At 39.5% G+C, this 17,131-nt stretch overlaps 1 protein-coding gene across 10 annotated transcripts in view; it reads left to right on the top strand.

The window, feature by feature from the left end:
• TRDN (triadin) overlaps positions 1 to 17,131 on the top strand; it is a 276,609-nt gene that overhangs the window by 184,357 nt on the left and 75,121 nt on the right. For all 10 annotated transcript variants that reach the window (XR_009762235.1, XM_061623737.1, XM_061623734.1 and 7 more), the window contains 5 exons: positions 3,971 to 4,003; positions 7,570 to 7,623; positions 10,390 to 10,425; positions 14,907 to 14,939; positions 15,087 to 15,125. Coding sequence is in view for 9 of the 10 variants with exons in the window: in XM_061623737.1 (XP_061479721.1) it covers positions 3,971 to 4,003; positions 7,570 to 7,623; positions 10,390 to 10,425; positions 14,907 to 14,939; positions 15,087 to 15,125 (195 nt within the window). In the remaining variant the exon portion in view is untranslated. The remainder of the gene's footprint in view (positions 1 to 3,970; positions 4,004 to 7,569; positions 7,624 to 10,389; positions 10,426 to 14,906; positions 14,940 to 15,086; positions 15,126 to 17,131) is intronic.

Below are 17,131 nucleotides of genomic sequence, written 5' to 3'. Positions count from 1 at the left end.
ACCAGGAAGGGCATTCCACAAATGGGGAATCACCACCAAGAAGGCCCTGTCATGGGTCAGTGCAAGTCAGGCAGCATCCAGTTATGGCACTACCAACAGGGCCTTCCCTGCTGATCATAGGACCTGAGATGGTTGATATTGGGGAGGTGCTTTTTTAAGTCCCAAGCTGTTTAGGACTTTATAAATTTGTTCTGTGATATAAGGTTTTATTTAAACACACACACACACACACACACACACACACACACAGGAAGATCGTAAGATGGAAGATCCACAGAGTTAAATGCAACAGTTATAATTCCCCATCAGATTTCTATGGGAACCCCCAATGCCATAGAATTGGTGTCTCAAACAGTTTAGTTTCTCTGACAATGTTTTGGCCCAAGCCTGCATAGCAAAGAAGGTATTTAACAGATCTGGCTATTTACTAAACAAAATAAACTTATTGTAGTTATAGTTGAAATGAACATGGATGGAATGGTTCAGTTTGAGCTTCATCACAGTTATATGAACAGTTGCCTTTCTATGAACCTCTAAGAACAAGGGGTGGAAAACCTATGGCCCTCCACATTATGTTGGACTTCAAATCCATTCAGCCCCAATGAGCATTGCCCAATGGTCAGGGATGATGGGATTTGTAGTCCAGCAAGATCTGAAGCACAAGTTCCTCAACCCAGGTGGTCTATAGTCATCCTGAATTGCATACCTTGCAAAACACTTATGGAGAAGGTTTGTTAAGTCATTACAACATAAATCTGGAATTCACACTGGTTCAAGATCTGAAGTATTCCGTTGAAAATGTGTTTATGCTCAGAGTGCCTATTTTCTGAAACAGCGCGGCATAGCATTGCAGTTTATTATAAACCACCTGGGGATATAGTTGTGTGAAATGCATGGTGGGGGCTTATTTTTTTCTCACCCTGTGTGTAGTTTAGATGTCATTTGCAGCTACTGTATTGCTGCTAGTTTACTTCAAAAGAATGTTTATCAAGGCCTGAGGTAAAATGGATCTGCTTATGCTAGAAAGAGCAAAAATAATTAGGCTGTGCTTTTCTCTTTTTCATATACTGTTCTCTTACTTCACACGTATAAGAATATATATGGATCATGTTTCTTAAAATATTTGCTTGTTAAAATGAAGAGTGTTTATCTGAACAGTACCCCTTTTCCAGAACCAGCAGAAGAAAAGCCTTCTCCTCAAGGGAAAAGAAAGTAGTCAAGCTGTTTTATTATTATTATTATTATTATTATTATTATTATTATTGTGTAGATAGAACTTCAGAGCTTCCATCCCTCATCTTGGTATTCACAACTCTCTCCTTCTCTAAAAGCTAGTTCCTGGCAGTGGCCTTCTCTGGAGCCTGGAGCCAGGGCTGGCAAAATACCGATTGGACCGACTGGGCTCAATCAGGCCCCGCACTTAGCAGGGGGGCCATGCTCATTGGGGATTTGTGCCTTTTTTAACCCTTGAGTGGCAGTGCTTGTTTCCATTTCTGCTGCTTCGTGGAAATCAGCACCCACCTTAAGGTTCCCAATCGGGCCAGGCATTTGCCCTCAAGCGGCAGTGCTTGTTTCCATTTCCACTACTTTGCAGAAATCGGCGCCCACCATAAGGTTCCCAATTGGGCCCCGCATTTCCAAACACTGGCCCTGCCTGGAGCATCCCACCGTTCCCCTTCCTCTGCTGAATGCATGCTTGAAAGAAGCATTCCTTGGTTAATAGAAGGCTTTCCCCCCAAGTTAATTGTGTTATGGGGACATTTGGGGAGAGGGGTTTACAGTTGGGAAGGAGAGTTGTGGTGCGTATATAATGTCCATAACAGTTTCTTTGGTTTGCAAATGTGCCTATGAGCCCCAAAAGGCTGGCAACCACTTCTCTAGAGAGTAACATAATATTGGGAACTATTAGAAGTTCTCACTGACAGTTCTCATTTGGGGCAGGAGGTATGCAAGGTGACATACTCGAAGGGCTACTTGCAGTATTTGATTTCTTCCCCCTACATGCCAAAATGATGGATATTTTGCTAATCCACTAATAATGGACAAAGGATGAGTGACTTGCATTTCTCCAAGACAATGCCATTCTTGCTGCTATTTCTAGATTGCAATTTTTTTATAATTCACTTATTTAAAAAAGACTGTTTTTATTTTGAAATGTACCATTCTTCTTAGCAGAGAAATCAGTTCCACTATTTAGTACTGCTTATTTTAAGAAATCCTGGTCTGGGGGGGGGGGTTTGGTCTGGTACAGGATTCCCTTCATATTGACTCCAGCTTTACTGCGTGAATTAGTGAGTTACTGATTCTTTCATCAAAAGGTGATCAGATTCTGTGTCCAGGCCTTGATTTCCTTTATGCACCTTGTTTAAGTAACAGCATTGCAGAGGCCAGAATGTGAATTCAGTTACATTCTCCGGTATGTGTGCATAAGCACTGCACAGGAATAACAGAAACAGCAATTCCAAAACTTTATAAACATGCAAGGGATTGAGAAATGAGATATAATTATTTAATCATCATGTAGCATACTGAAAACTCTGGCAACATTATAAACATTTGATCTGCAATTAAATACCCAAAGCTCCTTTCATAGTTGTAGCTCAGAGAGTTGTATCTCATTATTGGCCCAATTTTGAAAACTTAACATCCTGATTGTTCAATAGGTACTATGCACATTGAATAAGGAACAGATCACATACTGAACGTATAGCTAGGAATACCTAGGAGTAGGTGATGGAAGAAAGGATTTAAAAGTACATAAAAATAAAATAAAGTAAATTAAAATGGAGAGGAAAAAAGAGTGTGGCCTTTCCTGAGCGTCCAAGGGAATTTTATGTTATGTGTTTAAACCCCTACATATGTTCACCTAGCTTTACACATATTACAGTATTCAAAGGCCTGCACTGGCTACCTGTGAGCTACCCAGCCAAGGTTCTGATGTTCACATTTATAGCCCTAAACAACTTGGACCAGGATACCAAGTTATCCTTGATTCTGACTCTTAATTTTTAATTTTAAAAAACACTCCTCAGTCTTATTTGTGATACAGAGTTTTGCTTTTATCTCTCTTTAAAGTGAAGGTTATTAAATGTGGTGGTTGTATTTTCATTGTGTTTATGAACACTTCATGATTTTTCTTATATAACCACACACAAACACACACATGTGTATTACTCCTAGGGGTTCATGCAATATTTCATCACTTCCTTATTTGACCCTGTTAGGGCATCAGGATATTAAGTATGGAAAACAGGCCAGCATTGAAATATAATTGTATAAACTACAGCTATGAAGAATATATTTAAAATATATTCTTTATCTAAAATGTATTAAAACATCCCAATATATCAGAATGTTTGCAAGGGAGCTTGAGGTATTTAATTGTAGATCGCATCTGCTGCCTGTGTATTCAGGTTTTATAGCTTCCAGTAATGGCAGATTATTGTGATAAATGATTCATATCAACTACAAGTGACACCTTTTTAAATTTCCATATCTGGCAACTATAAAGCATTACTTGAATGCTTCAGCAGACCCCCATGGCTGAAAGCTGCTTTATGATTAATTTCATCTCAATGTGGTAATTAGCATGCTTTGAAGTTATTCCAAGAAAACATGCTAATAGAGGCAGCAGATTAACCCAGAAATATTTTTAGTTCAGAGAGCAATGTACATACACCCAAGAATAAATGAGTTTCCCCTTGAAATTTCTAGGTGTTTTACTGATTTTGATCAAAGAAAGGGCATTTAATAGGAATCTTGCAAATTGTTCCTTTGTTGACAGTCAAATAAATCCTGTTGGCTATCTCTCTACCTGAAGTTGTGGTGTGTTTTAAAATGAAGGGTGAAGAATTAAAATGTGTTCTTAACTTTTTGTATTATTAAATCATTTATATACACATATGATAGCATTCGCCATTCAGTACAATATAGCTGCTGATTCGTGTGCCTGTCTTTTTTTATCTTACAGATAAGAAAGCTGTTTTGACAAAAGACCTCAAAAGTAAGCCCAATTTTCAGTTACAGTTGTACATCCTATTTTTAATCCAGCCCAGTTTTAAACAGCTTGTTCCAGTGCGCCCAAATGATAGTTTTCAACAGAGTTTGAAAGTAATTCATTACAAGTAACTAATTACTTGTAATTCATTACTTTTTTGAGGAATGAGTGGGTAATTCCTTTACATTTTGATTGTAATAGAACTAGGAGTAATTTTATTACTTTTGTGGAGTAACTGTAATGTTTCCAGCATTACTTTTGGGCATTAACTGGGGGGGGAGAAGCAGGGGAAATCTTCTGCTGCTCTGATTTGTGGATGAAAATCATGTGTCTCAAACTGGGCTTCTGTGCAGTGTTGCTCTTCCCTCATGCTCTGTGGGTGGGTAGGAGGTGACGAGGGAGGAGGTGGAGAGTGAAACGGGGTGGAGTGGAGAAAACAATTGTTTAAAAAACTGGGTGGTGGTGGTGAAGAATGGAGTGGAAGGAAAAAGGAGCTGGAGGGCAAGAACATGGATAAAGGAGGAGGCAGCAGCAGAATGGAGATAAAGAACTGTGGAGGGGAAAGATGACAACATGTGTGTGTATATGTGTGTGTGAATGCTGTGTTTGCACTTGGCACACAAAGTGGCCTCCACCACCCTCTCTGACTACTGTGCTGCATTTGCAGTATTTTATCTTTTTTGCATCTCAGGGGAAAATGTTTGCTTGGGTGAGTGTCCCTGGCAATGCAGAGCAGGGTCTGGGAGGTGGTTAAGTGAGAGAGATTATGCTTGCTGGCTGAGTGGGGAGTGGTGGCACTTGGTTTGACTTGCAAACATCTGGGTAGTGGCCTCTGCCTCCCTCCCCACCTCCCTTACCAGTGGAGAGACCACCATTGCTATCTTATGGATAAAAAGAATTATTCTACTACCTCTGCATGTGTGTGTTTATTTTTAATGTCGTTTTAGGCTACTTAGATGGGCAACAGCCAAGGCCAGAACCTTGTAGGCATTTTTTTTTTAAAGTAACTGAAATGTAATTGTAGTGATTACTTTTGAGAAAAAGTAATCAGGTACTTTCAGAGCAATTGTAATTGTAATGGTAATTACTACTTTTTGGACTGTGTAATTGTAACTGTAATTTATTACTTTTTAAAAGTAATCTTCCAAGCTCTGGTTTTCTAATATACCCAAACTAAAACAGTTTGTTCTTACACTCCCTTACCTGGAAGCAGGCCTGTAGGCTAGCTACAGGGCTGTCTGGAAGCAAATTCCATTGTGCTCAGTGCAGCTTACTTCTGTAGGATCTCTCAGTTTCTCATTTTTCCACTCTTAAATTCTCTACATTTCTGCAGAAATTTGCATATATATTTTTTAAAATCCTACTGAAAATTCTTCAGCATTTCAGTGTGTATTTCTCCTAATAAACAGATTTTTGTAGGCAGTTTTGACTAATATACTCTTTTTGCAAGCACTTTCTTCTAATATAATGCACATTATATGTTAGTTTCTCTAATATATCAATTTTTAAGCAGATTTCCCCAAATATGTGTATTTTTGTAAACATTGCTTGATTGGAGAATTGCATCACAAAATTAAGTGCAAATTTCAAAGGGTGGCTGTGTTTTGGTTCTCATATTGTTTCGGAAACTGCAAATCTGATAAATTCAGTTTTAAATCGAACTTAATCAAATTTCTCCCCCAGCCCTATTTCTGAGCAGGCATGCATAGGATTGTACTATAACATTGCAAGAAGATGTAAATAAGGAGGTGGCAACACCATTTATAATACTAAAATGGCATGTTTAGACTTCAGCTGCCTGAACCATTCTAAATCAATGCACTCTGTATTTCCAATTCCACATTCCTGTTTGTTACTGTTGTTGCCTCCCTTTCTCAAATCATCATCATCTAATGTCTTGAAAAAACAGAGATTTCATAGAAAATAAATGTCAACTGTGATCTTAGCTGAATATTTTCTTTGCGGCCAAGAGCTGGATACAACAGTTGAGAAAGTTTATTCATTTGCGCTCTTCTGTATATAACATGGCTCAAAGACTGTCAAACCCTTGAATTAATCAATATGAGTCTTAAACATATAGGATGCAGTTCATCAAGCTTGGCTGTTCTTCAGTTGCCATTTCAGTGGGGTATACATAGGAAACCAGTGGCTTTTCCTAAAAGGCCTTTCCAGAAGATGCATTATTTATACAGGGATAATAATTTCAGGGATGATCACAACCGGGGTGTAAGCCCTGTTGAACACAGTGGGGCTTGCTTCTGAGCAAAGATGCATAGGATTGTGCAATTAGCACTGGCCCCACCAAGTACCAATGATGTTATATTTCTATCTTGACCAAATGGAAGGCAAAGGCAGCCCAAGGCATTCTGCAAATGACGCCCTCACCCCAACCCAAGCCAGTCAAGTTATTTTGGCAACTGAGGCAGAAAATCCCACAGGTGTTTTGTCATCTCCCTGACAATAACAATGCAACAATAATAAACTGAACAACTAAGAATATGCTGCCCTTTCACATCACCCATTCAACTGCCTCACTCAACATAAGGATAGGGCCAGCCTGGTTGGAAGGAAATCTTGCACCTGGGAGAATAGTCCCGAGTATTCATTTTGATATGTTCATACAGAGGTTATATGACATTGCTAGCTAGAGGTTGTTATTCTGTCACTTATCTAACCGCAAAAAGTCTGGTAAGAAACGTGATGGAAAGTGTGGGATAACAACCCAATTTTGTGCAAATAAACAACCCATCTGGAAGTACCCTAGCACGTGTCTTCTGCATTATGGAAGGGAGGAAGGTACTAACGTGGATCTTATGGTCATTTTCCTGTAAGTAGGCATGCTGAGATATACTCTCATCTAACTCTAATAATGTACAACACTAGTGGTCCTAAATAGGATGCACATCCCCATTTATATTAACATGCATCTAACATGAGCTTTGCAATGTCAATATAAATCCACACCCAGATTTCGCAGTATAGACTAGTGTATATACATGGTACATAAAAGTTACAGTGGTGATTCTTATCTATGCTAGATACTCAGAAAACAGCCTGGAGTAGTAACTTTTATTCTGGATTCATAAACCCTGGAAAGAAAGAAAGAAAGAAAGAAAGAAAGAAAGAAAGAAAGAAAGAAAGAAAGAAAGAAAGAAAGAAAGAAAGAAAGAAAGAAAGAAAGAAAGAAAGGAAACTCAGTACAGAGACTCTGTGTTTTCCTTCTGAGGAAAAAAAATCTCCCTTAAACGATTTCTGCTATTTATGCACATGCTGCATGTGGCTAACAAAATTACTACTAAAATGCAATAGTGAATGACACAACAATAAAATCACATTTGTTAATGATAGCAATTATCAAGTAATTCCAAATAACCATTTTTGCTCATTACTTTTTCCATGCCTTTGACTGAGTAGAATACGGATAGGCACTTTGTTTTTAATAATCTTTCTCTGCTCTCCTATACGAAATATGCTAAGGGCAATATTTTTCATCTGCAATTTTCTAGGATCTCTCTGTTTTTTTTGCTATAGAATGCTTTGTAGCAATTGCTTTAATTTGTTTTCATTTTAAGAGCCAGCAAAAGCTCCTGCAGCCCAACCAGCTTCTGTAAAAGAAGTAGCACCAGGTAAATGATTACATTATTTCATCTTGCTTTATTTTTCAATGGACTTAATCATCCTCTCTGGCTACAATGCATTTAATTGCATCATAGCACCATCTGCTGGGTTATACAAGTAAATATTCCTTTTGCTCTATATAGGGTAAAAAAAATAAGTGTACTATTGTTACTGAGAACTGCATACACACATTTACCATACATTTAAAACACAGTCAAAGCACATTATTTCCTCCAAAGAATCCTGGGAACTACAGTTTGTCAAGGGATCTGGGAAGTGTAGCCCTGTGAGTGGCAAACTACAGTTCCCTGGATTCTTTCTGGAGAATAATGTGCTTTGAATGTGCTTTAAATGTATGTGTCTGGAGCTCCTAACATGAATTATATCAAATGTCTGAGTCAAGAATGGAAAACCTTTGTTAATGTTATGTGTGCCCCTCTTTCCTCAGCAGTGTGAAAGTTCCAGTGGCAGTGCTTATCCAGGGTTGGGGTTTTGTTCTTTTTGTTGTTTTGGAAAAAGAAATCACTAAAGATGGTGTTTCTGTAATATTTGGGCTTATTTACAAATACAAATTGAACCTAGGTGGACTCACAGCTTAACTCCTACAAGCAGTATCACTGCCCCACGTTATCCCCAGAGAGAAAGGCCTACCCAAAGGTGTTTTCTAGAGCTCAATGTTTCTTTTCTGCTTCTGATTCAGTCTTACTTTGACTATCAAGCTTCCCCCCCCTGCTAATTTTCACAGACATACAGACTTAGATGACATCAGCCTTAGCTAAGGGGCAGCAGAAAATTATTCCCCTATCGAGAACAGTCCAGGATTTTCCAGCTGTTTTGTAGCTATTGAAAGAGCACCTGCTGGGATTAATTTCAGAAACTCACAAGGTGCTTGGCAACTTGGTCTACTGACCGCTAAGCAGTAGCAGTCCATGGTGGGGCAGAGCTGTGGAGCTCCCATCTCAACATTGTTGTCAATGCACCTTTCCTGGATGGGGATGGGGTGAAGCAGGGTGGTGACGAGGTTAGGGCTGGCAAGAGCACCCGTCATCTTCTCCCAGTGGCCAACCAGAAGCCTATGGCAAGGCTGTAAACAGGACCAGGGCACAACAGCCCTCCCCTTACTTGTGCTCCACAATACAGAAGAATACCACCTCTGATACAGGTGAGAGCCAGAGTGGTGTTATGGTTAGAATGTTGGACTCTGACCTGGGAGACCAGAGTTTGAATCCCCACTCAGCCATGAAGCTCACTGGGGGACCAGTCACTGCCTCTCAGCCTAACCTACCTCACAGGGTTATTGTGAAAAATGGAGACAGGAGACCCAAGTACACTACTTTGAACTCCTTAGAGCAGCCTTTCCCAACCAGTGTGCCTCCAGATGTTGTTGGACCACAACTCCCATCAGCCTCAGCCAGCATTGCCAATGGTCAGGAAAGATGGGAATTGTGGTCCAACAACATCTGGAAAGGCTGCCTTAGAGGAAAGGTGGGATAAAAATAATAAACAATTAATTAAATAATGCATGATGGCCATTGATAGCCTTATTCTCCAGGAATTTGTCTAACCCACTTTTAAAGCCATCCACATTGGTGGCCTGCACTGCACCATGTGGGAGCAAATTCCATAATTTCACTATGCACTGTGTAAAGACCTCCTCTCATCTGTCCTCTATGTGGTCAGGACAAATACAGTGTGGAACAACAACAACAACAAATTCTGAAGTGAGGCATCATTATTGTTATAGCCCCCGAAAGCTAATGTCTGCACTCAGACTCAAAGTGAAATGTATCAGAACTAATGAATCCAGAATGAAATTAATCCAGAATGAAATGTAACAGAACTATATATATTGCTTCCACTGACATGCTAAGAAAAGGCAGACATGTTATTGAATTTTATGTACTTGATTTACTATAGTTTTGGCAAGAAATATACATCACATAACCTTCATAAGGCAATAGGCTAATTCATAATTCAAAATGCTAAATACAATGTTACCCAACACAATAAGATATTAACAATATTTTTAAAAGTCCTGCATTATTAATCACCAAATAGATGAATCCAATACTAACCATAACATTTTTATACAGAGAGAAATTGAAAGAGGCAATCAGCCTTTGTTGTTATGAGCCTTCAAGTCGATTACAACTTACGGTGACCCTATGAATCAGTAACCACCAATAGCATCTGTTGTAAACCATCCTGTTCAGATCTTGCAAGTTCAGGTCTGTGGCTTCCTTTATGGAATCAGTCCACCTCTTGTTTGGCTTCCTCTTTTTCTACTCCCTTCTGTTTTCCCCAGCATTATTGTCTTGTCTAGTGAATCATGTCTTTCTCATTATGTGTCCAAAGTATGATAACCTCAGTTTCATCCCAGACTTTACCATTCCACAGAGTGTCAGAAGGAACTTCATTAGCACACCATTTACTGACTTGGATAGTCTTTGCTGAGTTGACAAATGCGTTGCAAGTTATCGTAATAGTTTTGTTCCCTTGATAGGTTCGCATGAAACAACTACAGAGTACTCCTTGACAACGTATAAATCCTTGTTTTTTAAAAGAAGCCCCTCAATTATGAAGTGTATATTTCCTTTGGAAATATAAAACCAGTACTTAAAGCATGTTAAGGGGATTGTATTAGCATTTCTCAGTTGAATGAAGACATCCTTCAGCAGAATTACATCTACATTATGAAGCAACTACTATTTAGAATACAAAATTCCACTGTAGTACACACAAGGAAAACAAATTATCTTTCTTTTTCTTTCAAGTTTCCAGGATTTCAGTAGCAGATAAGCACGCAGCAGGTATGCAAAACTATATGTTTTTAATGTTTTGTAAAAAAAATAAAAATAAAAAATAAGCTAGAATTAGTGGCAATTTGATGGGTCTGCTGTAAGATATATGGTTTGCTAGGATGAACAATAAAAACAACATTTCTAACTGAGCAATCCCAATATCATACTGGAGGGGATTTGGATGAGGTGGAAGTGTCCCTTCTTCATCAGCTTCTGGTTGTAGGAAAGTCCCGCCAGCAAAGGACACTCCAAAGTGCCCGTCCAAGCATTGGTGGTAGCCAATTGGTGGTAGCCAGCGGAAACAAGGAGAGGAGGAGAAAGGGTTGGGCCGACACCGATTCTGCTGGATTTGGTGACAGCCCTGCTGCCATTACATGATGGCAATGGATCTGATCCTGGCCCAGCCTGGGCAAGGCTGTGGATGTGATGGCATTTATGCCATTCCATCAAGCTCTGCTATTGCCAGCCAGAAGGTTGGATTGCAGCCTAAGCTATTATCTCCTGTGTAGAAACTATGAAGTGACGTGTGTAGCTATTTGAATGCGAATATTTTCAAGAATTAAACATTAAGCTGAAAGCTGAATTCTGCAGAGCTATGACACCCCAAGCTGCAGCAAAATGTTCAGGCAGAAGAGGAAAAGATTTGGATTATCTAATTTTAAATTGTATCAATGGCACAGGATTTTTTTTAAAAAAATCAAAGCATAAAAAACTCTGAAGTGTAAAGCATTTAGAGACCCATCATTTGTGGCTTTCAACTCAATGAGAAACCCAAATGGGCTTATAAATGAACAGGGAACAGGAATGAGAGTTGGAGAAAAAGTAACTGCCTTGTTAATGATTTCCTATGAAAATTTCATTAAAGGATTTTAAGGAAATGCCTCAATCTAGACTCTGCTTTTCTGACTATTAATCATACTGATTGGAATTGATGGGAGGTAGAATTGAATGGCATCTGGTGGGCACCATGTTGGCTACCCCAGCCTACATTTCCCAGAGTACCTCATGGCCCTGGCCACTGCTATGCAGGCTCATGGCAGTAGCTGACAGATCCCCTACTGTGGTATCCACTGCAGTCCTACCAATGTTACTATTTCCAAGAAAGCACATTTAGGCATCATGGAATTTCAGTGTCTGGAATATATTATGGAATTTCTGGAGCTCATTCAGCAACATAATCTAGTTTCCTCAAGCTATTTATACTGTGGATGTAGGTGTATGTATAGGAATCTGTCCAAAACTCTCTTTAAAAGAGATTTCTGCATGAATCAGCTAGGGGGAGCAAGCTAGCTATGAGAAGAAATTTGAAGCATATCTCACCAAACAATAAGAATGAATTTACATCAAAGGTACAGGAATAATATTGATGTCTTAAAATTAATTTAACTTAAACTAATGTAAAATGTCACTGTTTTTAACTAAAGAGGATATTTAAAGGACATGCCTGTTGCCAAACATATTTTAAGATTGGTGGAAACTGGTTGATTTGTAAAAATGATGTACTGCTTGGAAATTCTAAGAAAAGTACTTAGTCCATCACTATTTAGCTTGTATTTCAAATTGTGGATGGTATCCCAGAGCCACTCTAGCATACTGGCTAAGATCTGAGCTCTGATCTAAGAACATAAGAACATATAAAGAGCCTGCTAGGTCAGGCCAGTGACTCACCTAGTCCACCATCCTGTTCACACAATGGCCAATAAGATGCCTGTTGGAAGCCCACAAGCAGGACTTCAGTGCAAGAGCACTCTCCCCTCCTGTGGTTTCAGGAACTGGTATTGAGAAGCATACTGCCTCTGACTATGGAGGCAGAGCATACCATAATGGCTGGTAGCCACTGACAGCCTTCTCCTCTATGAATTTGTCTAATTGTCTTTTAAAGCCATCCAAGTTGGTGGCCTTCACTGCCTCTTGAGGGAGCAAATTTCACTGTTTAACTATGTGCTGCATGAAGCAGTACTGGACGCTCGGGGGGGTAGCCCAGGAGAGGGCATTCTCTGTGGCAGCCCCTAAGCTGTGGAACTCCCTCCCCACCAATGAAGGTGTGTCTGGCAACTTCATTATACAACTTTTGGCAAATGCTGAAGACATACCTCTTTACCCTGGCCTTTGACACCTGAGATGTATATTTTTAGGACCAACCCTATGTCCTGTGATGTTGTTTAGGTTGCTTTTAACTGTTTTAATTATGTGTTCTAAAATTGTTGTAACCCGGCCTGGGACCTCTGGTTAAAGGGCAGGTAGTAGTAGTAGTAGTAGTAGTAGTAATAATAATAATAATAATAATAATAATAATTTTTATTGTTATTATTGTTGTTGTTATTATTATTATTATTATTTCTTTTCTCTGTCCTGAATCTTCCAACATTCTGCTTCATTGAATGTCCACAAGTTCTAGTGTTATGAGAGAGGGAGAAAAACTTTTCTCTATCCATTTTTTCCATGCCATGCATAATTCTGATACAATACTATCATGTCACTTCTTACTCACCTTTTCTCTAAATTAAAAAGCTCCCAATGCTACAACCTTTCCTTATAGGGAAATCATTTCATCCCCCTGATAATTTTGGTTGCCCCTTTCAGAACCTTTTCCAGCTCTACAAGATCCTTTTAGAGGCAAGGCAACCAGAACTGTACACAGTATTCCAAATGTGGTCGCACCATAGGTTTATATAACGGCATTATGATATAGGCAGTTTTATTTTCAGTATCTTTCCTAATGATATCTAGCAAGTTATTAGTTGAAATCTTGCCTGAATTTAGAAGAGAACCTTAGGCTTTTCTCATAGGGAGGGACAAATACCTCCCTAATTGCCTCACCAACTCTTTGAGCTTATGTGAACATATCTTCAGAGGACATCCCCAAACCCTCCCCTCTCTTGCCAGTTATTATTCACAAGCAGGAAGCAGTGAGACCCCTTCCTTCCCCAGTGCAATGGAGGGCAGGTTGGGATCATCCAGAAGCCTGCTCAAAATGGACTTTGCCTATCTCGATTCTTCTCGGTCACTGTAATTTAATAGGAGTGCTCACATTGTTGATGTTAATCAAAGATGATTTCATGAAGAAGAATTTCAGACCAATGTACAGAAACAGTTACAACAGGGCTGAGAAACTTCAGGCTTGGGAAGCTGCCACTATATGCGGCCCTGTGTGCCTCTATTTGCCCCTTGGGACTCTCCCCATGCCATCTCTCTCTCTGGTGCTGCTCCATGAGTGCTTTTACATGAGTGCTAGCTGGAGTGTGTCCTAGAACTGTGATAATGCCTCTTGTTTGCCTGGAAGAAGAGATGAGTAAGTGGCTGTACAAACCTCTTAACTTTTGTGTGATTCCAGCCTACTGTACAACTAGGGTTGCCAAGTCAGAAGCATCCCAAACCCTGAGATTTTAGAGGCGGATCCTAGTGATGTCATAAGGGGCAGGCCCTGGTGATGTCATGGGGGTGTGTCCTAATGATGTCATATGGGCAGGCCCTAGTTATGTCATGGGGTGGGCGCTAGTGATGTCATTAAGCATGATACATTAAACATCGACCAAACTTCCTTGGAGCATACCACTCAAACAAAAAAAAAATTCTCTGATTGGAAATTAAGATAGAAATCCTGTACAGAGAAAGTACTCTTTACGCTGCTGAAAGCTATATACAGTATTTACTGAATTCCTGATGTGAGACAAGAAGGAAAAGGAAATTGTGAGTTTAGCTATTCATTGCCTGGGGGGGAAGGTCAACAAATCTTGTCAATAACAACCCTGACTTCACTTATTGGCTAAAACCCTGAAAGGGCGGGGATTAAAGCAGCCAGTGAAGGGGGGGGTAGTGGCAGACATTTTGGTTTATATCTTTGAACCAGACCACCTAGAATCATATTTTTTTTAAAAAAATGAAAGCTAAGAGTCCAGACATTAAGGTGAGTCATCCGGAGACCCGGAGAAGACCCCTAAAAACCAGAGTCTCAGGGCAAAAACTGAACACTGTTTTCTACACTAGATAGGCAACCCTATGTACAACAGTAAAAAGTCACATCCATTAATTGACCCAATTTGCCCCAGGCCCCACCCACTTTTCTTGTGGCCGTGCCTACTACTGGCATCCCCCTGATCTGAGGCTGAAAAACATTCCCCATCCCTGAATTACAGCCAACGAAGCGCTTAAATGTGTTCTAGTATGTTCACCCAAATCCCTAATTAGGTTACTGTTAATCCATCAATAAACTCAGTTTAGGGATTTCTCAAAGCTGCCAACTCCCTTCATCTAGTAAACCAGCATAGATTTTTCATGTCCTGCTCACTCCTGTGCTAATTGAGTGGGAGTTGGTTATGTGGGGGAGCATTCAAAATATTACCTACCACCTGCATACTGAAGTAGTACAAGTGAGAATCTGGCCGTCTCCATCTACCATCCCATTCTGTGTAATGTGTACTAATACTCTATTATTCTATGAACCCCAAAATGCAGAAATAATTTTACTATTTTTTGTTCTTACTTTGTAGAACCACACAAGAAGGAAAAGCCAGTAGAAACTGGTAAATATGTTCCTATTTTCCAAACTTTGCTTTCTCCAAACGTGCTGATATAGCTGTTCCAAATATGTAATAACCAACTATCTGACCTTGTGTGTGTGTGTGTGTGTGTGTGTGTGTTGTGTGTGTGTGTGTGTGTGTTTGTTTCAGCCAAGCTCCCAAAGAAGGATGTCCCGGTAAAAGTACCTGGTAAGACATGGGTAAAAATTATAAAAAATAATGCTTTCCTATTTTAACTCTAAGCTAAAATTTAAAATTAACTCAACACTATGGAGTGTATCATAAAACAAGTGACTAACCAGTCAATCAAAATGGAGAACATGGCTAGGAATAATTTAGAAGAGATTCTAACCACCATGGGCCCCCTGTGCATTATGTGTTAAAAAGCAATTTATAAATTATGTAAACAAGCAAATCTGTCATTCATTGCAATACTTTTCTCGATCCAGCACGCCTGATTTTTAAAGGCATGTTAATAATAATGTATGCACTGTGGCCATGACTAAAGAGCCAGTTTGAAATGGAACGATTTACTGCTTATCTTTCGATTGAAGCATTTTTGCTTGACTTCTTTAGTGGCCACTGCACATAGGAAACTGTCTTAACCAAGTCAGAACAATCGGTCCATCTAGCTCAATATTATCTACACTGACTGGCAGTGGCTCTCCAGGGTTTCAGATAGGGGTCTTTTTCCAGCCCTACCTGAAGATGCTAGGGATTGAACCCAGAGCTTGGAAAAGTTACTTTTTTGAACTACAGCTCCCAACAGGCCAATCCAGTGGCCATGCTGGCTGGGGCTGATGGGAGTTGTAGTTCAAAAAGTAACTTTTCAAGCTCTGATTGAACCTGGGCTCTTCTGCATGCCAAGCAGATGCTCTACCACTGAGCAACAGCCCCTTCCCATGTTCACATGTTTGACTGTGCCCAATTGCATCTGCACAGCCACAGAGAGCCAGAGATGGTCAAGTTCTCTTCTAATGAGGTGTAACTGCTTAGCATGCATGGTACAAAGTGCCAGTCGATGGAATATTCTACTACTACTACTACCACCCCAGTAAATTCTTTTGGAAACTGCTTCATGGATAGAACTCTGAATTGCAGCTATTACATAAAACTACAATTTGAATGAACTATAAATGTTTCAAAAGTGTTTTTCCCCTAAAATATTGTCCACACCTCAAATATACTGTATGTGGACTGATTATATTTTAAGCTGATTTTATCCTAGTGAGCCAGTTTTCTAGTCTAGTTATTATATACCATAGCTGTGAGATTTCATCAAATACTTTTTATTTTTATCTTACTGCAACTATAGAAGCTCATAAGCCACTAAATAAGCAGCAAGGTTAATTATTTTCTGCCACAGTTGATGAGCACCCTTTGCATTCTCCACCCCCTACTTACCCATTGGTATCTTTCCATAAGTGGAGAGCTGGTTATGTATGGTGTATTATATACCAGGTATGTAATATATCTATATATGGTAGGTTATAAATATGATCATTATATAGAATATTTGAACAAATTACGTGTTCAATATTTATTTTTATTTGACAGTACCAGAATCTCATAAACCACAATTTATATTATATGCTGAAATGTAATAGTTTAATATTTCCCCCAAAATATGCATTAAATTTAGTATACCATAAAACATAGTTCCCTACATGCATATACACCTCAAGCCTACATACTTACTTTCTCACCTGAAATGAAAAAACCCTGACATGCACCAGTATTTTACCTCATAGATGTTGCAATGTGGAGTGCTCCAACCATCCAGTCATCCTTTTTTTATGCCCCTCCCTCCCACCATCTGTCAGTATTCCATGCACACAGAACACACTCAGTCCTCATTGGACTGTTTTTTGTTCCAGTTCCGCAACAGCAGCCAATACGTTTCTGCTATAGCTGTGCACTGTCATGTATGGAATAGGAAATCCTCACAGTCAATAATTGGCATATGTAAGAATTGTGTTTTTGTGTGGGTGTTTTTTGATTATTATTTTCCTGTTGCTTGCGCTCCTGCACCCTTTTCATTGAGAGGAAAGGGAAAAGTGCTCTCCAACTCTGGGTGGTCCTGTATTTCCTCTTGTCAACCTAAGAGTTCATTAGTGCTGCTTTTGTCAGCATTGTGAGAGCCAGTGTGATGTAGCGGTTAAGATGTTGGACTAAGACCTGGGAGACCAGGGTTC

The sequence above is a fragment of the Rhineura floridana genome, chromosome 4, assembly GCF_030035675.1.
Source record: "Rhineura floridana isolate rRhiFlo1 chromosome 4, rRhiFlo1.hap2, whole genome shotgun sequence".
NCBI classification, from domain to species: Eukaryota; Metazoa; Chordata; class Lepidosauria; order Squamata; family Rhineuridae; genus Rhineura; species Rhineura floridana.
The sequence above is the reverse complement of the archived record's forward strand: the minus strand, read 5'-3'. Positions and strand labels throughout refer to the sequence as shown.